The 20,736-nt window shown below is 46.4% G+C and overlaps 1 protein-coding gene across 3 annotated transcripts in view; it reads right to left on the bottom strand.

Annotated features, from left to right (window-relative positions):
• PLA2G4A (phospholipase A2 group IVA) overlaps positions 1–17,773 on the bottom strand; it is a 71,247-nt gene extending 53,474 nt beyond the window's left edge. The window contains exons 1-3 of one of the 3 annotated variants that reach the window (XM_058843295.1): positions 17,710–17,773; positions 1,635–1,737; positions 1,344–1,482 (exon numbers count right to left, since the gene is read on the bottom strand). In XM_058843295.1, coding sequence (XP_058699278.1) covers positions 1,344–1,376 — 33 coding nt within the window. In that variant the 5' untranslated portion in view covers positions 1,377–1,482; positions 1,635–1,737; positions 17,710–17,773. The other 2 variants (XM_058843297.1, XM_058843296.1) reach the window with 2 other exon arrangements.
• Between the last annotated feature and the right edge of the window lie 2,963 nt (positions 17,774–20,736).

Genomic DNA, 20,736 nt, shown 5'->3' with positions numbered 1-20,736 from the left:
ACTTAATAAAACATAACCAAGTGCCTCAGAGACCTCTCATAAAAGTACAGATCATTCCAAGCAATCCATCCAGGAGAGGGCACTGATGCTGAAAGGAATTAAGTCAGTATTGTTTTAACACAGAAATCACCCTGTGGTTTGTCCCTCCCAGCAGTTCACAGGACTGGAGAGGGAGTAAAAGCCAGTTTGACATCTTCTGGCTGCACACTGCCATGGAGGATGTGAGTGCATGGGGCAAAAACCACAGGGTTGATAAGAGATCACTTCTAGGAAGCAGAGGGAGTATTTTTAGCCACGTGAAAGTAAAACACTGTGACAAGTATGTGGCAGCTATCTCTGGGGACACCTCACTGCTGCTGCTGCCAGCCTGGCACTGTTACAAGAAGCCCCTGATAGGAACACGCCCAGTGTGGCTCCACATTTCAGCTTGGGCAGGAATTGCCATTACAGTGTTTGCTTTGGAAACTCACTTCCAGCACAGCTGCATTCAGGGGCTGATGAGCCACAGGCTTGCCAAAGGGCAGCTCTGCTCCCATTTCCCTCCTGATTCCCTTGTTCCTATTTCTACACTTTCATAGGCTGAGCTCACTCTCCCCTTGGGCCAGCTCCAACAGCATAGAATGGATTTTCTAACCCTTCCATGGAATCCCAGAATGGTTTGGGTTGGGAGGATCTTAAAGCCCATTCAGTGGCACCCCTTCACCCCCTGTCCTGGGCAGGAACACCTTCCACAATCCCAGGCTGCTCCACGCCCTGTCCAGCCTGGCCTTGGACACTGCCAGGGATCCAGGCGCAGCCACAGCTTCTCTGGGCACCCTGTGCCAGGGCCTTTCCACCCTCACAGGGAAGATTTCTTCCTAAGAGAAGTTTGTCTTTTTTTGTATTGAACCGGATTTTTGCTCATTTAGCTGGATCCATTGGCTCACTGCCATCCCAAAGGTGTGACAGCTGGGACAAGGATGCAGCTTGAAAACTGGAATAAAGCAGAAGGAAGGGAGCAGGGGAACAGTGTGCTGCTGAGTAGCACAGATCATCTCACTCAGAGCTCGCACTATACATTTTGAGGATTCTCTTTGAACCAACATTAGTGATATACACCAGTTTAATATCTAAATATCCCAAATTGTCAGCTTTTCCCTCCATTCATACTAATGAAGAGAAAAAGAGTACAAATCTGTCCCCCCCCCACCCCAAAACTGCACTGTAAAGAAGAAAGCTAGACACACCAACCACTTCATGAAGGAAATAGTAACAACTCTAAATAAGCACATAACATTGGAGTAACTTCCAGCAGGGAGGTCATTATACAAGACAATGTATACCAGAGATGTAGTGCTACTTACCACAATGTGTTGATAAGGATCTATGATAGACATTTTTCCCTTAGTTTATTCAAGGCAAGTGCCAAGTATGTATTTCAATTCCACACAGGAGAGACTTCCCCTTTTTTCAGAACAGAGCTCCGTATGAAAGGTCCTTTAACTAATAAATAAAGAAGAAGATAAAATTAATCTGTTCCTTTTAAACTGTATTTTACAGAGCAAATAAATTCCTACTCTTTATGAAGGCTTCCACAAGTCATTTGTTAACCAAGAACTTAATTTCACATAAGCTATGGAGATAAAGGTATTTACCTGCCTGAGCTGGAGAAATTTCTCGTGCTTATTTCCTCTACTTCCAGGTAAGAGCAGGAATCAAGTATCTTAAATTCCAGTCATCCCAGCATTTCTAGCAGCTCTACAGATAAACAAAAGAAGTGAGGAATTACATTTATCCTGTAAATTGTAGTGTTTATGCTTCCATGCATTACAATCCTAGTTATGATGGTGAGCTCTGCAGGAGCAGCAATACTGCCCTCTGTAAACCCAGGAAGGGAATTCCAGCTGCAGCTGTGTGTACCCTCCTGGCCAACCCTGGCTGTCTGGAGATGTTCCAGAAGCTTGGAGGGGCAAACTGAAAACCAGGACTTCATGTGACTTCAACAGGCTCTCCATAGGCCACTGCTTTCTGAGCACTCTGTGAAGATCAGGGGCCACCAGAGGCCTTCAAAATCAGAACTGTTTTCAACTATCAAAGTAACAGACATTATTCCTTTCTGCATCTCTAAAAACCCTGGGAACTGGACAGGATCAGTTCTCAGATCCAGCTGGACCATGGTCAGACCTGAACCATTAGCAGAAATTCCAAAGTGAAAAGATGTGAAGCACTATGTGGGGTTTGAAGGGCGTAATTCCTAATGCTAAATTCTGAAATAGCAGGATGAGCCCTAAACGATGATTTATGTCACTCCCAAACCTTTGCTCTTGAGAAACTCAGGAAGGCATGAAAATAAAAATTTAGTTTCATTACGATCACTAGAACATTACAATGTCCTTTCTTTAGTTACTGAATCATTAAGGCTGGATAAGCCCTCCAAGATCATCAAATCCATCCATTAACACAGCACTGCCAGGTTCATCATCAAACCATGTCCCAAAGCACCATATCCCACATGTTTTCTGAACACTTCTGGAGACAGAAATTCCATCACTTCCCTGGTCATGCCTGACTATTCTTTCCAGTCAGACCTAATGATAGTTTGAGGCTAGGAATCATCCTGGATTTATTTATTCATCTTTATCTGAGGAAATGTGAATAAGAAAGACTTCAGCATTGGAGAATCTTGGTAGAGGTGTCCAGCTATATCATTTCTGGAGGAACTGCTGCCATCTTGGAAGGCAATCCAGGAAAGGGAACAAGAGGAGCTACCCAAATACCATAATGGAGAGTAAATTTGTAAAACAAGAAAATAGTCATTTCGCCTAAGTGCACAGCCATCTACCACACTCACTTTAAGAGGATACACAAAACCAAGCCAAGGATACTGCTCTGTCTGGGGAAATAAGAGAACAGGTTAGACCCAGGACGAAAAGCCTGGTTTGAGTTAATGTCCTGCATCCTAAAGGCAGAGTTCCAGCTCCCCAGATGATCCCTTAGCTGGTTCAGACATGAGATCATGCTCTGTCTCCCTACAACCCCCCACCTCATTTGTTTCAACATCTGCAGGAAGCGCATTTGTGATGCTGCAGACAACAGTCTCTTCGGCTACAGGGCCAGGACAAGTCCCCAAGCGCCATCTGCCCTCCATGCTGGATGAGGCAAGGATCATGCAGACGGACAAAAATGCAACCACGTCATCAACAACTGCATCCCACCACCCGCGCAGAGTGCAGGCGACAGGCAGTGCTCTCAGCGGGGACAGCAGAGCCAGGGAGCAAGGAGACCTCATACACAAAGCCTTGGAGCCCAGCTTCCCACACAGCTCCAACCATCAGCACTGCACATCCCAGCCCTGCCCATATCATGTTACTCCACATGGGAGCTCCTGGCTTGCTGTGTTAATCAGTCTCTCGGGATGTGATAACCACAGGCAAGTACCTGAGCACAGGCCCTGGTGCCATTTCAGGGGCCCAGGGCTGGCAGAGGGACAGCTATCCATGTTCGTCCCAGTACCAGCAGGACACCTCAAGGGAAAGCAGATGTTTAAGTTACTTGAATACTTAATCCCTTACAGTGGATTTAATTCAAATCAGTTAATTACACCACACCCTCTGGAAGCTCGCACTACATTACCATAGAGTTTGGGTAAAGCACACAAAGATTTCTAGATGTAAAAATTGTAGTGTGGCAGAGGAGCCAAAAACAGCACTGCCAAGAAATCCTGATTACACTCATCAAGAGCCGTGAAGAAAGTCTTGAAAAATGTTTATTGCAAACTTCTGCAGCAAATAGAGCTGTGATCCCAAAATTATTTTTCTTAATACCTCCACTACACACTGTCCATCCCACATGGCCTAATGGAAAAGTCTTCATGGAATCACAGAATGTCCTGAGTGGGAAGAAATCCCCAAGGATCATCCAGTCTGACCCCTGGCCCTGCACTGGCACCCCAATAATCCCACCCTATGCATCCCTGAGAGAGTTGGCCAAAATGATCTTGGAGCTCTGGCAGCCTTGGGGCCATGCCCATTCCCTGGGGAGCCTGGGCAGTGCCTGATCACCCTCTGGGAAAAGAAGCTTTTCCTGGTATCCAGGAAAACCTTCCTCTGGGCCAGCTGCAACCATTTCCTGGGTCCTGTCCCTGGCCACAGGGAGCAGAGATTGGAGCTGTCCCTTCGGGAGAAGCTGCAGCCCCCAGTAAGCTCTGCCTTCAGCCTCCCCTTCCCCAAGCTGATCCTAACTAATTCAGGGCTGTATCACAAGCACATATAAAATCCTGCATTTGAGCTGGGGTTGGTGAGCCCTGCCCTTGGCAGGGGAAGCAGCGCCTCTAAACATATCTTCAAGGACACTTTGATATTCCCAACACAGATTGTTTTGTTTCCCTGATATCTGGTGGTATCACACTATCTGCAACTGTGCTGTTGCTGGGGCTGACAGCATTCCTTTGTAAAGGAAAAGCACCTCACAGGCAGCACTACCAACATTAACTAAGCTGGCCAGACCATTTAACTGTATATCATAGGTAATCAAAGAAGAGATTAAGTTAACTGGAGAACAGAGGATTGTGTGGAGACCTTCCAGCAGCTTTTCAGGATGTGAAGGGGCCTACAAGGAAGCCAGAGGGGGACTCTGTGTCAGGAATTATAGTGACATGAGCAAGGGGGAATGGCTTCAAACTGACTGAGGGAAAATTTAGGTTCAACATACAGAAGATATTCTTCCCTCTGACAGTGATGGAGCCCTGGCACAGGGTGCCCAGAGAAGCTGTGGCTGCCCCTGGATCCCTGTAAGTGTTGAAGGCTAGGTTGGATAAGGCTTGGAGCAACCTAGGAAAGTATCCCTGCCCATGGCAGGGAGTGCCACTGGATGGGCATTAAGGTCCCTTCCAACCCAAATCATTCCATGACCCTCTGATTCTCATTGTTTTATTGGTCAATGTCCAAGTTTACAAATTACACAGCACACAGGACACAGTTTAGCCCAGCCCTGTCATGGAGAGCCAGCCTTTCCCTTTCTCCAGCTGCCATAAATCTCAGCCTTGTCATGGAGAGCCAGCCTTTCCCTAAGTGCCTAAATCCCACTTTCACCCAAAAATGAACTCCTATCAGGACAAGGGGGTTTCATTGCTGGGCACAGTTTCAAACGCTATCAGTACCAAGCTATCAGTGGATAGCTGGATCACTCCTCGAGTCAAGGGTCTTCTGTGATCTCAGCTCATACTCACTTGAGGTGACAGACTGAGGCAGAGAAGGGATTATTGACTTGGAAGACCAACTGTAACAGAGTAACTCACAAAAAGAAGCTACACACACATACACGGACAGAGAATATTACTGGAACATTTTCATTCTTAGTACTTTCCTACAGATAATTCAGTTGTACAGGATATGTCAAAAGATAAGAATAATGAGATTTTTCCCATGCTGAGCATAAGCTTACTCCAGGGTTAGTCTCACTGAGTGGAAAAGACCTGAAAATGAGTAAACACAGCACAATATCATCACCAGAATACGTCTTCACAAGTGTAAGAAAAATCATTAGATGGAGATTGTTTATATCAAGCTGTCCAATTCTTCTTAAAAAAATCAAAGACATGAACAATTTTAAAAATAATAAGTGTGATTCACCAGCACAGTCATTAAGTTTCAATCTATTAGGAGAAGAGTAAGGGGTAGAGAATAAGCTAAGTAATGACTCAGGCTTTTTGTATGAATGTCACCCTCCATTTCTATCAAATCAGATTACAGCATTTTATTTGGTTAGATTGATCCTGTGATTGTATAACAGAAATAACAAATACTGTTTCTACATGACTTTCCCTAGCATCCTGGAAAATCACTGTAATGTTATTTTTTGATTTAGGGCTTCCCACACAAGGAGCCTCTGACTCCATGTAGAGCACCCATCACTCCACTTCCACCACAAACGGAAAAGTAGATGTTCTGCTGATGTGCCAAGCAGACCCATGGGCCAAGCCCAAAGGGGTGAGGGTCAACAAGGACAAGTGCTGGGTCCTGGCCTTGGGTCACCCCAACCCCCTGCAGCACCAGGCTGAGGGGAAGAGTGGCTGGAAAGCTGGACAAGGCCCTGGGGGTGTTGGGGACAGAACTTAAAAATGAGCCCAGGTAGACCAGAGGCCAGTGTTCCCTGGGCTGTCCCAGCCCTGATGTGGCCACAGGCCCAGGGCAGTGGCTGTCCCCTGTGCTGGCACAGCTGAGGGACCTCGAGTTCTGTGCCCAGTTCCAGGCCTTCATGACCAGACAGACCTCGAGGGGCTGGAGTGGGTCCAGGGAAGGGAACAGAGCTGGGGAAGGGGCTGGAGCCCCAGGAGCAGCTGAGGGAGCTGGGAAAGGGGCTCAGCCTGGAGAAAAGGAGGCTCAGGAGGGACCTTCTGGCTCTGCACAACTCCCTGACAGGAGGGGACAGCCGGGGGGCTGGTCGGGCTCTGCTCCCAAGGAACGGGATGAGAGGGAATGGCCTCAAGTTGTGAGGCTGGACATCAGGAGGAACTTCTTCACGGAAAAGGTTGTCAGGCATTGGAACAGACTGTCCACAGTGGAGTCCCCATCCCTGGAGGTGTCCAAGGAAATGCTCTGGGCTCGTAACAAGGTGGGAATAGGTTACAAGCCTTTTCCAACCCAAATGATTCTGCAGTTCTATGACTGCTCTCCCCACACCTTGCTAAGGAAGCATGGGTGGGAGGAAGGATTCTGAGCAAAAGGACAAAAAGTTCAACCTTTGTGCCACATTTTCAGAGGACACCAGGGGGTGAAGCTTATCAAGGAAGTTGACATAGCATAGCTAGACAGGAGATTTTAAGACTTGACTTCCTGTTATAGGGGAGGTAATAGATGAAAAGATAGTAAATTTTTTTTTAAAGATGACTTGTCAGCCTATAAGCAGTTACTGAAAATACAGGTGACACAGCAACAGTGGAAGGAGGGCTGTAAACACTCTAGCAGGACTGAAACTCCGGAAAAGTCCCAACAATCACCAGTGTAAAATTTCACCTTTTCTAGTGCTGAAGGCTACTTCAGAGGCCTAAAGTGAGGAAGACAAAAGTTGCAAAATTATCAGGCCACAGATACACTGGATACACTCCATACACTCCATATATTCCATACACATGGAATAATGCTCTATGTTACAGGAGGCAAGACTTGGTTAATCAGGGGCATCAGACATGGTCCTTTAATAAACTTGAATTAGGCTGGATTCAAAACATCCCCCCTATCTTACATTCTGCAAGGAATGACCTCCCCACCAGGAATATTCACAAGGCTGGAAGCATCTCTGCCTGAATACCCACACCTGTGTCATGTTGGCCATGGAAGTTCCCTGGACTGAAAACCCAGTCACGTGCTGTAGTTTCCCCATAGACAGCATCTGCAAGTCTGAGGCAATTGATTCAGGGCACAATGGTTTATGTTACAATTATCCTGCTTACACAAAGGAGATTTAACAAGAATCACTTGCTGCAACAGCCTGTGAAGTTATGAGAAAAACCCGTGTCACCATAAGTGAACTCACTGTATGACAAACTCACAGGAGGACTTCAATGTGGAACTGAGCAAAAGAGTAAAGGAGTTCATTTATTCAAGGAACGAAAGAGCCCCTTGAGTTAATACCTTTAAATAACTGTTCTTCAACATCATATTTTACTTCAACTGATATTGCACTGGAAATAAAAAACAGCCTTGAGAGGGAACAACAAACTCAGCTGAGAGATGCCAAGAATACTCTGTAAAAATGGCAATCACTATCCTTTGCTACAGAAATCAAAGCCACAAGGCAGAGAGTTTAGATGGCAGAGTCTCAAAATTCATCAAAAAACCTCAGGCAGCTGACCAGGAATCACCACTGAGTAGGTCAGGTTTATGTGGGAAGCAGCTCACTTGTTTTCCAGCAAGAAAGCCAAGAAACAAAGAGAAACATGAAAAATCTGATGGAAGCTACTTGAAAAATAATTATTAGGATACAGACCTAAAACAATTAGAATGCACTACTCAAGTCCACCTATTATTTGTGTCATTTCAAGATCATATCTGCAGGTAATTTACTATGAGCACAGTGCAATTAGGAAAAGATGGAAAAGTGCCCAACATTTCTATCCAGTAGTAATTTGGAACCTAGTTATTCCACAAACAAACCTTCCATCGTATAATCCTGGAATGATGTGGGTTGGAAGGGACCTTGAAGGTCATCCAGTGCCACCCCTTTCATGGGCAGGGACACCTCCCACTATCCCAGGTTGCTCCCAGCCCTGTCCATCCTGGCCTTGGACACTTCCAGGGATGTTTGTCAGTTATTTGTTTAAGGGTATTTTCACTTTGGAAGCACAGTTTAAGGCTCACTTTCAAATCTCAAGATATTGGGTGCCCCAAGTACCCAGAGCCAGGCTCTCTAAAATGGAAAACCTCACTGCCAGTGGCAGCTTCCGAAGTCTTGCCAGAAATGCAAACAGTTATGCAAGAACTCCTAAAATTAAGTGATAGACATCTCAATTACAACACCTGACTGGGCAGAGCTTTTTGTTGACTATATTCCTTTAATGTTTCTGTGAAGGGGGGAAAAGAAGGAAAAAACCTCCCCTGCATTTCTTTCTTACCTGGAGCATTGGCAAAACTTTCCACTTGCTCTGCTGCACTGTGGTTAAGAGCTGCCTGCTCTTAACCTGCCAAAACCTCAGGATTCCCTTTCCAGACGCCTCACTGGTACCACGGAAAGAACTGTTGCTGCATGATTTAGAGCTCTATAATCAGCCTCCAAAAATCTCATTCCAAATCCATTCCTGTCCCTTGGGGACAGCACCTAGCTCAGCCAACTTCTAAGTGTTTCTGGGCCAATGCCTTTTAAAGATTTTATTAAAATCATGAGGGTTTGGTTCTTACATATCTTTAACTTATCTATGCCTTCATTCCCCTTCTTTTGCTTCCCTGCAAAGGGAAAGTAGGAATGGTTTAAAAACAAAAACTCTAGGGAAAACATTAGAGTAAGCTTTTATTTAAGTGTTTATGGGGTTTTGGGGGAAGAATCCGACATGTAAAGGTGCCTGATGCACTCAGGCTTCAACTGCAGCTGACAGTCCTTCTGTAATACAGCTAAGCAGTGGTTTCACACAAAAACCCAACAAAAACAGATAAAAATGGAACAAGCTGGTAAAATTTAACAGCTAGCTTCTGGTCAGATAACGCAGGTAAAACAAATTTAGCTGAACATAAGGTAAATATTTCCTTCTAATGTATTTTTCATTCTTTTTCAGTTTAATTGGTATTAGTTTTCAGGATTCCTGGTATTTTGGCACAGGCTGTAGCCCCAGCCAGGCTGCTGGCACTGCCAGGCTGGAGGAAGGGTTGCACGCACAAGGTGTGTTTTGTCATCTCCCACTCGTCATGTCTGCACAATGTGACTCAGCTTTCTGGTTTTGAGCTCTTCACTCCAAACACTAGCTCTGGTCACTGCAGCCAAGGGGACAATTGTGCAGCACTTCCTTTGGTCTCTATGGTCACAGCATTTAAAGCATGACAAAGTTGGAGTGACTCAAGGAAATCTGTCTGGACTTTCTAGTAAAAGTAGTCATGAACAAATTTCTGACGCTGACATTTTTCAGCCTCTTTAAATGCTGAGAGTAAAATTCATATGGAAATATTTCATGGCTATTGACAAGCTGGAGTCTGAGTAAGTAACATAAATATATGTTTTACACACAGACACAAACACAGACATGCCCAACACATACATTATATTTTTGAGAGGAAAGATTAAGTACTTCCATAACAGTGATCTTTGTCTTGTATCCAGCCCTTGGCTGCTGAACAAAGCCAGACCTGGAGCAAACCCCACCTGGCTCCACACAGCCAAGCTGCTGGCCAAGCAGACCTTCAGCCCTGGATCTGAGCTGTTACACAGAATCCCAGACTGATCTGGATTCGAATGGGCCTTAAACACCATCTCCTTCCACCCACAGGGATGCCACTCACTATCCCAGGTTGCTCCAAGTCCTATCCACACTGGTCTTGGGAGATTTCCAGGGATGGGGCAGCCACAACCTCTCAGGAGCAAGCAGCTCCTGAGCTTCCAGCTTGTGTTTGAAGACAACTTCATCTTGGCAAAGCATTTGCACAGGGGGTTTGATTTTCTCCGAAAGACTTGGCTGAGCTCTCCTCCACCCTCCTGTCCTGTTGGAGAGGGCAAGCAGTGGCACCTTCCTGCTCAGAGACCACACTGGGAGCAGTGCCTCTCTGCCGCTGCCTGAGCTCCTTCCTCTTCCTGTGCTGTGGCTCTCACAACTTCCCCAAGTTCTCTGTTCCCTGGCCAGTTCTGCCAGCCCTGCCCCACAGACAAGTTCCTGCTCCTGCTCTTTCCCAAGGGCATCAGTTTTCTGCCTCACCATTTCAGACAGAGTCAGAGTGCCAACAGTTAAAACACCAAGCTGTGGCACGATCTACAGTGCCACCCCTGCTGATTTAGGAAGAAAGCTTTGCATCAGGTGCCACTTCATTTTTAGATAACTGTTATCCACGAGACACACAGGCCCTGAGAGGATAAAGGGAAGGACTGAAGCCACTACAAATGAATGCCCAACATTCCCAACTAAAGCTTTGGAGATGAATTAAAACTGAAAATAATATCTTTATACAATTCTTGGAAAATTTTCTCTATCATAATCCAAAAAAAAAAAAAAAAAAGTAAATTTCTCTTTAATTCTCTTCACCTGGTACTGGTGATTCTACCAGTACCAGGAGGTTAATTCCATCAGTGGATACACAAAGCAGAAAAAAAAACAGAGAAGTAACAAAACCCATGAAAAACACAGCAACTTCAGGAGTGTGATACAGCAACTCTCAGTCACTAAGGAGCTGCAAACAATGATCTCAAAAGTAAAAGGACAACAGTCAAAGGGAGGAAGAAACCCCAAATTTACATATCCCCTTGTTAAAAGAGCTTTGCAAAATCTGGGACACAAGGGGGACTTTCATGCTTCTCTCTGAGGCACAGAGGATTGGTTCAGGAAACTTAATCAACTATGACTACTCTCTTACCAAACTACCTAAGTTTCTAATTTAACTATTTCTTAGGACACTGAGGGCTTACTACCTCCCTTGCCAACTCAGACTCTCTCTCAGCATATTAAACACCCATGGACATGCTGTCTCTGGGGTGAAAGGGAAATCACTGACACGTTACAGGGCAGAGATCACATAGTGCAGGTGTTTGAGCACGTTTCAAAAACATTTTTTATAAAGAAAATGTCAACTTGCCAAAGCATGCGGTTGTCAGAAGAGAACTACATCAGTTTAAATAAAACTGTTTGGGGGAGAGCTTAACTCCACTTTTACTCAAAACAGCACTTAAATGGAAAGAGCCACTAAGTAGCCAGGAAAGGTCACTCTCAGATGGAGAACAGCCTTGGCCCACACCATTCCTTTCAGATTTTGATTCATATTTGATTTAATGCCTCAAAAGAAGCTGTTTAATTTCACAGAATCATAGAAGGTTTGAAGTGACCTTGAAGCCCACCCAGTGCCACCCACCCCTGCCATGGGCAGGGGCATCTTCCACTATCCCAGGTGGCTCCAAGTCAGCCCTGTTCAACCTGGCCTTGGACACTTCCAGGGATCCAGGGGCAGCCACAGCTTCCCTGGGCACCCTGTGCCAGGGCCTTCCTACGCTCACACAGAAGGATTTCTTCCTAATATCCAATATAATTTTCTCTATATCAAAAACACCCTTCTAAAAATTTAACCTGCATTCTCCAGGCCACAGGGAAGTTGAAGGGCTCATTGAATAGCACACTGAGTTAATGCATTTGGAATTCTTGGAAAAAGGCATTTAAGTACAAAAAGCAAAATAACCCTTGGAAGCATGTCCCAGGTGAATGCAATCACTCACCAAGAAAGCCTGTATGGACATGTGCTGTTCCAAGTGGAAAATGCCAGAGAAATGCAAGATGTTGGCAAGCTTTGCCATTAGCAAAGAGCTGGTTCTCATTACCATTAGCACAGGCTTCACAGCAGCTCCCTATGGGGATCTTACAGTGCTGGGAAAAAGCAGGGAGTCTGAAAGTATTGTCATTGAAACAAACATACACCCATAAAAATCCTTTAGATTTAGGGAAAGCCAGGACCTGCTTCCCAGAAGCTGTACAATCTCCTGTTCCCATTTATGTCAGGTTTTTCCAGCACTGTCCTTAAGACACAGCTATAGGGCTTTGGTTACAGAGGGAAAACTACTTTTTCTTCACAATACAAGAGTCCAAAAACACCAGGTTTGTGAAAATTAGAGTCCTGCCTTTGTCAGGAGATAAAGGGGTGTTACACTCAGTGTTATGTTCTATGGTTAGAAACTCATTATCGGTTCTGCTTGGATGAAGGAGGAAAAAGATTCAAACAGAACAGCAGCACATGAATAGTTCTGTATTTTATAGAAATTGTCTAGGACAAGAGATGACCACTATTGGAATGTTGACTTAAACACATACCCATATTGATCAAATTACAGTACAGATGTGCCTCAAAAGTCTTTTAAAATTCTCAATTATAGGCTAGTTTTGAAAACCAGAACACAAGAGGATCAACCAGAAAGTTTCTATTCAGTCACATTCCAGAGGTCGAGAACCACCTTCTCCCCAAAATGCAGTTTTACGTTGTTTCTTCCAGGACTGCCAGATCAGGCAGCAGCTGCTGGCTTTGCATAGAGCTCCAGTTTTGCATGTGAGGTCCAAAGGCACAGTTTTTGGGATGGAGCATGCAAAGTGATGGTGCATGCCACAGCCAGAGCTGCTCTGTTCAGTGCAGTCATCCACAGGTTCTGCTTCCCCTGAAACGGAACAAAATGAAACCTCTGCTTGGGAGTATTTCTTTTTAGCATCCACTTGACAGTGCACTAAGTTAAATGAATGAGAAACACAGTTTTAGTAATTAAACCCTATTTATAATCCCTACCCTTGAGAAACAGACATGGTAGTGGGGGTGAGGGTGAGGGGAAAGCACACCAAATCAAAAGTAACTTCACACCAAAACTGTAAGGCCAAATCTTTCTACTTATTGGTCTGGCAAAGGCCATGGAGCAGATGGAATGAGACAACCTGGACATCCAATTCTTACTCCATCAGCTCCATCTGTCCCAATATTTCACTTACCAGTCCTGTCCTGTCCTTCATGCATGTTTAATAAAATGCAGTCCCTTGGTGACTGGAACTGCCACTTACAGAAAATAAGGACCTTTATGTAAAAGGATAGTTTATTGTAGAATTGCACATTCCTACACATCTTGGCAAAGGATATGAGCACTGATAATACTAGTAGGAAAAGAAATTAGAGTCTTACTGATTTATGCTGAAATCATTCTAAAGAAAATACCAGATGAATATCAAAGATGAGTCAGCTTTATTATCGGGTAACTGCAAAGAACCAGATGTGACTGATACACCTCAAATAGTTCAGAACTTGTCTGTGTGGAAGCTTTTGACCCTGTATTTTGTGTCTCCTTCCTAAACTTGCACATTTTGGGAAGCTGGAAAGATGGAAAGACAAAGATTTTTGTTTGCAGGCTTAGCTACATTTTGAAAAATACACGTTCAGAATTCTAAGCTGAAGTAATGTTGTTATCAGGAGCAAAAACAGCTTTGTGTCCTTCTCTCCAAGTTACCAGTGCAACCATTCATCTGGAAGGAGGTTAAACATCACAATTTAGGAGGGCTTGCCAGCAGAGCTGTGCAGCTTGGACAGCATCCCAGTGCTCAGAGACACCACAGGCACCACTCTCTCCAGCTCTGACATCAACCCCAAGATACTGTGCTCCTTGCACAGAGCAAAGGGCACTCCCAGCACATCATCTCGGTGCTCTCGGGGAATATCTGTTTGAAATCACATGGACTTTATCATGGAAACACCTGTTTTTCCTCCAGGGATCACTTAAAGAGTCTGAGACACTCCCACACTGACTCCTACTCTAGCTGTACTCAGTCCAGATCCCAAAAACATCCTTCCCTACATGCTGAGAGTCTTGGAATTACCAGCACACAGCAAAAGCATGAGCTGAGATGGAAGTGTCATCCCCACAACCCACTCTCTGGGAAAGGAAAACGTTCTGAGAGAAAAGCTGCAGTGTCCCCTGGCCAGCTGAGACAGGAGCAGCACAGGCTGAGGAAGCACCACTGCTGACAACCCATAATAAACCCATGAGAAAACTAATCAAATCTCTACATCTATCAATATATGGCTGATATTTTCCCCTCACCAACACTGTGGGCTTATTTTTTACAGGAGCTGTGTCATTCTATATAATACCACAGAAACCCAGAGTGATCTGGGTTGGAAGGGAGCTTAAAGCCCATCCAGTTCCACCCCTGCCATGGCCAGGGACACCTTCCACCTGCCCAGGTTGCTCCAAGCCCCATCCAACCTGGCCTTGGACACCTCCACAATGTGTTCAAGCTGGAGAACTAATTGATATTTCTCAAAAATGTCCATGAATTCTCACTTGCAGTATCGCCACAATATTTTTCATTTAAAAAAATTAAAGTTTAAATGTTCACTAGTTCCTTTTGCTTTCCTCCCAGTCTGTTTTAAAAAATAAAAGAAAATATTGGAAGCTTTTGGTGCTTAGTTTGGTCTTACTTTGGGGACCACTTTCCCCTGTCCTAGAGCCCACCTTCCATCCCTGCCTCATGGGCTGAGTAACTCTGCTCCAGACATTGACACACAGGCTACTGGAAATTGGTACAGTCAGGAAATTTGGGTCATCTCTCTGAGGTAAACAGTAAATGAAAACTCTCAGGAAAGTCTGAATACCAAGGTAGTGAGGGCCTGCTTTTTTCTTCTTTTTAAAAAAGGAAGAATTCTTTTGAAAGTATTCTGTTACTACATCACGTTATTATAACCTAGGGCAGTGATGAGGTAATTTCCATTACCCAGGCAGGTTCTGGGATTTGTTTTTCAGATTACTGAGAAAGACACAGTTACATCACAGTGCCACAGCAAACACAGACAAGAGTTCATCATCTTGCAGCAAGATCCTGCTGCTCTTGCCCATCAAATCAAAGACAAATTCTTCCACAAATGATGTGGAGCTTCTGTTTAGAAAGAAACAAATGAAATAAAGCCAGACCAATTGAAAACACAGTTTGAAAGTGTGTCTCATGAGTGGGCCCCAGGCTTTAACTGGAAGCTGAATCCCTAGCTGAATCAGAGCTGTAAGGAAGGACCTGCTTTTATTGCTTAAATGATGTCCAGATTGTAAGGCACCAATATTTTTGACACATACTTGCCCATCAGTGTCAACTAAACAATTAGTTAAGAATTCAGTTTTGCTCCCTCAAGGATACTGCCCTTCCTCAGATACAGAGGATGTGTGCCCTGAAGGACAGGGAGACTGCTCCACAGCAGTATTATGTGCCAGGTAAAAAGTAAATTGGAATTTAATCTCTCAACTCCAAATTCACCACAGACCATAGCATACTCAGGGCTTTTATCCCTTGAGCTAGAAATCTTCCATGGAAAACTAAGTATTTTTTCATATTTTGTAGTTAGTTTTCATATACTTGAACTTCTGAGTACACAGGGGAGACACCTCCTTCTCTGGATCCTACTTGCTGCTATCCCTGGTATTTTCCATCCAAAGCCATTCAATTAACGTCATGTGATTTGAATTCAAAGTTCCCAAGTCTCCAGTTCCACTGCCAACACTGTCCTATTCCAGCCCACATGGAAGTCACCAAGGTTCCCACATCCCTGAATATTGCACATTAATTCAAACACTCCAACAGAGCCATTCCCATTATTCCTGCAGCAATGTGCACCCAGGAGGTAATTTCTGCATTGCACTGGGTTCAGCCCTTGGCATTGTCAGGAAGAACTGAGGTTATCCAAAGTGTCAGTGAAGTTTGCTCAGTGGCTTTGCAGGAATACCTCTGAGGGAAATACTCAGTGTTCACCCCATGCTGGTGATTTTCCTCTTTGTAGGATGAAAATTCATGAACTGCAGGGAAAAACTATTGCAAAACCTGAAATATTTCCCATTCTAGCTGGTTCAGGCCACGTGGCAAAAGTAAGCTATTCAAAGTGCCATAAAAATTATACTTAGGATAACAATGTTCAATGGAACATATTCAAGTTAAGCTGAAATCAAGTATGCAACCCTAGTCACACAGCAGCATTGGATAACTTTTCTTTTTTTTTTTTTTTTTGCTTTTTTTGTAATTTTTTTAAGAAAAACGAGTCATAAACAGCACTTGGTGCCAAGAGTCAAAAAACTGGTGTTTTTCCAGTGAAGATTGACTGGTCATGCAGGAAGAGATCAATTTATGTGATTCAAGCATAAATCAATATTTGCATTTTGCTTTTGTTATGGATCCCTGCCATAGGGGAACAAGAGAGTGCAGAAAAGTAGACAGGGCCAACATGAAGATTTGGAGAGACAACAGTGCTAGAAGAGCATTTATCTCCACACTATATACTGGAAACCTCTCACTAACAAAAAGAAAATAAAATAAACACATCAGTTTTAGATTCATGCTTTCTATCTGAAATCCTTAGCAGGCTGAACAGCTCTTGGTAATCACAAAGCAGCTGATCTTATGTATCAATAGCTTCACATGCATCTCACCCCACTGAGGTGCAGAATAGCATCTTCTGCCAGGAACATCCACTGCAGTTACAGGTCCTACCACACCACTGCTCTTGCCCAGGGGTTGGAAGCTTTAACCGGGAGTCTGCATCCCATCACCCATATGGGAAATTCCACACTCCGCAATTCAGGCAGTGGAAGGGATTTTCCCCAAAGGGAAGGCACAAGGTGCCTGTGGACAAGCTCTGGGCAGGGGTCACACAGGCCCAGCAGCTCCAACTCACACCAGCTCCCCAGGGCAAACCCCTGAGCTGCTGGGGGGAGCACGACCACCAGCACAGGAATTGGTCCCACCACTGAGGCAGCAACTTCTGTGCCGGTGCAGAAGGACTGGCCAGAGGCAGGACAGAGCAAATTACCCTGCACCTGTAAGTGTGGGAGCCTGGTCCCAAAGAGGCACAGAGAGCCCCGTGAAAACCAGGCTGTTCCAGGCCAGGCTGAACGGGGCTTGGAGCAACCTGGGATAGTGGAAGGTGGCAGTGGGTGCGACTGGAAGGGCTTTAGGGTCTTTTCCAACCCAAAGCATTCTGTGATTTTGGTCCGTGATCACACCAATGTAACTGAACAGAAACCTGCTAAAGGCCGTGACCAGGAACTCTTAGACATTCTCTCACTTCAGACCCATGAGAAAAGCTGCTCTCGCACACTTTTTGTGATATGTTCCCTCTGCAGCCACCCTGCCGCACTTCCCCACAGCTCCCACGGCCGACAGCTTCACCGCCGGTGCCCGTGCCAGTGCCAGCCGCGGGGACAGGGTCCGAGCACGCACCCCCGCCCCGGCTGGGGATGGAGCTGCGGGACCTGTGCAGGGACCCCGCGGTCCCGCTCCCACCCCGCTCTCCCCGCGCTGCCTCCCCCGTACCTCTCGGAGCCCTCGCCTTGGAGCGAGCGGGACCGGCGCGGCCGGGGGTGTCCGCGCAGGCACTGCTCCTCTTGGGGGCTCCGCCGCCCCCGAGCCGGACCTTCCTGTCCCGCCGCGGGGGCGGCTCCGCGCCGGCCCCGACCCCGGCGCCGGCGCCGCTGCCGCTCCTCGCCCGCCCCTACGGCCGCTCCAGCCGCGCCCGGCCCCGGTGACCCCCGTTCCCACCCTGCGCTTACGGCTGCCGGGCTCCGCCGGGCGCGTCCCGCTCCCGCTCCCGTTCCAGCCGCGGGCGACTCCGCGCTCCGGGCGGGGAGGGGCCCGCGCCGCCACCGCCTCTTAAGGAGGATCCAGGCGCCGGCCGGGACTGTGGGGGACAGTAGCTGTGAGGGGGATAGTAGCTGTGAGGGGGACAGGGGGCGTGCGGGGGACAAGGGGTGTGAGGGGGACAGCGGCTGTGAGAAGGGATAGGGAGCATGAGAAGGACAGCGGCTATGTGAGGGGGCAGGGCTGTGTGAGGGGACAGCGGCTGTGAGGGGACACAGCGGCTGTGAGGGGACACAGCGGCTGTGAGGGGGCACAGCGGCTGTGAGGGGACACAGTGGCAGGGCTGCGGCGGCTCCGTCCCTCTGGGAGCTGCGGTGACCGGGCCGAGGGGACGGAGGAGCCCCGGGTGCTGCCGTGAGGAGAGAGGCGGGCGGGCAGCGCCTGGCCGGAGCCGGAGTGAGCGACTGATGTGGCAGAAAATAGCAATCAAATAAATGGAATTTGCATTAAGATATTCCTTGCTTTATATACTCCTTGCTGTGGCGGCGGCGGTGGGCGTCACTGTGGGAACATGCCTTCCTCAAGGTGCTTGATTCAGCAGGTGTGACCACAAAACACTTTCATTCCCTGCAAGTACTCGCGAACATTTGCACGTGCAAAACTTTCACTTACAGACTTCGTTTTGAAACGGTGGTGTTGAAACAGCGGTGACTGTGTGTCACGATCCGCACGGTGGGATTCGTGATGTGGTTCTTTTAGTCGGTCTTAGAGTACAAAAGATTATCAGCAAACCAAGGACTTAAACAGCAAAACACACTTTATTGAGTGCTCATCAGCACTAATATGAGATAGAGAGAAAAGAGAGAAAGCAAAGCATAAGAAAAATAGAATAAGGGGATTATAGCTCCCAACATCGAAGTCCACTCAGCCGTCCAACGACGCAGAGTCTTCTGTCCATTGAGGGGATCTCAAAGGAAGGTAAGTTTGGGGTATAATTTTATAGTCTTTTGCAAAGCGAGGGGTGCAGGGCCAAAACCAGAGGAGATTGATGATCATTGTGATGAATTCCGTTGCACAGGGGGCAGGTGCAGGGTACAGAGCAAACCACACCTTGCAAGTCTTTGCTCACCAGCAAGAACGAGGGCAATGTGTCGTGGAAACCCATTGCACAGGGTACCATGCACAAGCCTCCTCTCACCAGCAGGAACGAGGGCAGTGTACCGTGCAACCACCTGCAAACAATCACTTAGCAAACATCCACCTCAGCTAGGCCCAAACCCCCAAACTAATATTGTGATATTCAGGGTCTCAGTCTCTGTCCTTGAGACGGTTGTGAGACATGAGGGAATCTTCGGACCATCTCTTACACTGTGCTGTGAACCTCGGCCAGGTCCACCAAGGTGTTGCGTGATCACCCACTCCCCTTTAGATTTCCATCTAAAAAGTGGAATTTTAAGTCATTATTAATGCTATCACTTTCGCCCTTCATGATGATTAAAGAAGACCTTAGAATTCCCTTCCATTCATTCACATTTTTTCTGTTTTGCTGTAATAGATTTAAAATTGAAGTGTTTTGAAATACACTGAAATGGGAAATTTATTTCTAATTTGTATTGTACCATTTGATGCATCATTTCCTGCTAAACAGGGTGTGGCCTTAAATTGAAGGAGGGCAGGTTTTGATTAAGAAAGAATTGTTCCCTGTGAGGGTGGGGAGGCCCTGGCACAGGGTGTCCAGAGAAGCTGTGGCTGCCTCTGGATCCCTGGAGGTGTCCAAGGCCAGGCTGGATGGAGCTTGGAGCAACCTGGGATAGCAGAATATGTCCTGGCCCATGGCAGGGGTGGAACTGGATGGGCTTTAGGGTCCCTTCCAACCCAAACTATTCCATGAGTCTATGATCCTTTGATTAACACCCAAAAAAGTATTTCCCATCTGTGCTTTTGGAGTTCACAGTGAGTCAGTGTGTTGTGAAGTGCCTCGGGGAGGCCAAGAGTTAGTTTCAGATGAGCATTGTTAAAGGAGAGGCATGGCTGTAGGCCATGTGTGTGAATTATGACCCCCTGTGTTGGGGAATGGGTATGTGAGCCCTGGATGAAGTTGTCCCACCCCAAACCCCTTGTGAAGGGCGGCCCAGGGGTTCTGATTGGGTTTGAGTCCCTGGGGGTTTCTCCCTTGCTGTGTTTCTAGTGGTCCCTGACCCTGAACTCCACCCTAGTTCTGTCCCTCAAAAACCCCTGCTCGGCCTCTGTTTGGGGATCTCTGTTCTGGATCTGAGTTTGTTCCCATGCAGAATAAATAAATGGTTTCATGAACCGGGAGCCCGTCTCGTTGGTGTTCCATGCTGGTCCCCAGAACCCTGCCGCTTCTCTGGACATGATCCTGAGGTTGCGGACTGCAACATCAGTGGGAGAGTCTGGTGGGCTCAAACCTCAGCTGCTGCTCACCCACAACCTGCACTCTTAACATGACACCTCTCAAAGATATCAGTTCTTCTCCAGACACACCAAAAGACAAGAATGAGTTTCACTTCAACATTGACATCAAGCTCTTTCCAAAGACCCATTTTTACACTGGGGCTTTGCACAAACTCAGTGCCTAAATTGGAACTCACTTCTTTGAAAAATGTGGTCATAAAAAAGCAAAGATGAAGAGGGGAAGAAAAAGCTTAAATGACTCAACCAAGACCTCCTCAAAGTGCAGCAAACCAAAGGATACTGTTCTACAAGTGAGGGGCACGTAGGTGGCATTCACATTGTATTAACAAAGTGAAGTGTCTGGCAAAGCAGTAGCCACAATTAGAGGACAGCAAGCCAGTCTTCCACACAAAGCAAGCAAAAAACCTCATTTTCTCCATTATCTTACTGGTCCCCTGCTGTGATGCACTGAGGGCCTGAGCCACTCTGGCCACTACTGATGACCCAGTGGTCTGTCTCATTTGTGAGGGAAAAAAGCAGGGTAGGGAAGAGCTGTCCTGTAAGTGCTGTCACAAAGAAGGGCA

The sequence above is a fragment of the Poecile atricapillus genome, chromosome 7, assembly GCF_030490865.1.
Source record: "Poecile atricapillus isolate bPoeAtr1 chromosome 7, bPoeAtr1.hap1, whole genome shotgun sequence".
Taxonomy (NCBI): domain Eukaryota; kingdom Metazoa; phylum Chordata; class Aves; order Passeriformes; family Paridae; genus Poecile; species Poecile atricapillus.
Note: the sequence above shows the minus strand (reverse complement) of the source record. Positions and strands in the feature narration are given on the sequence as shown.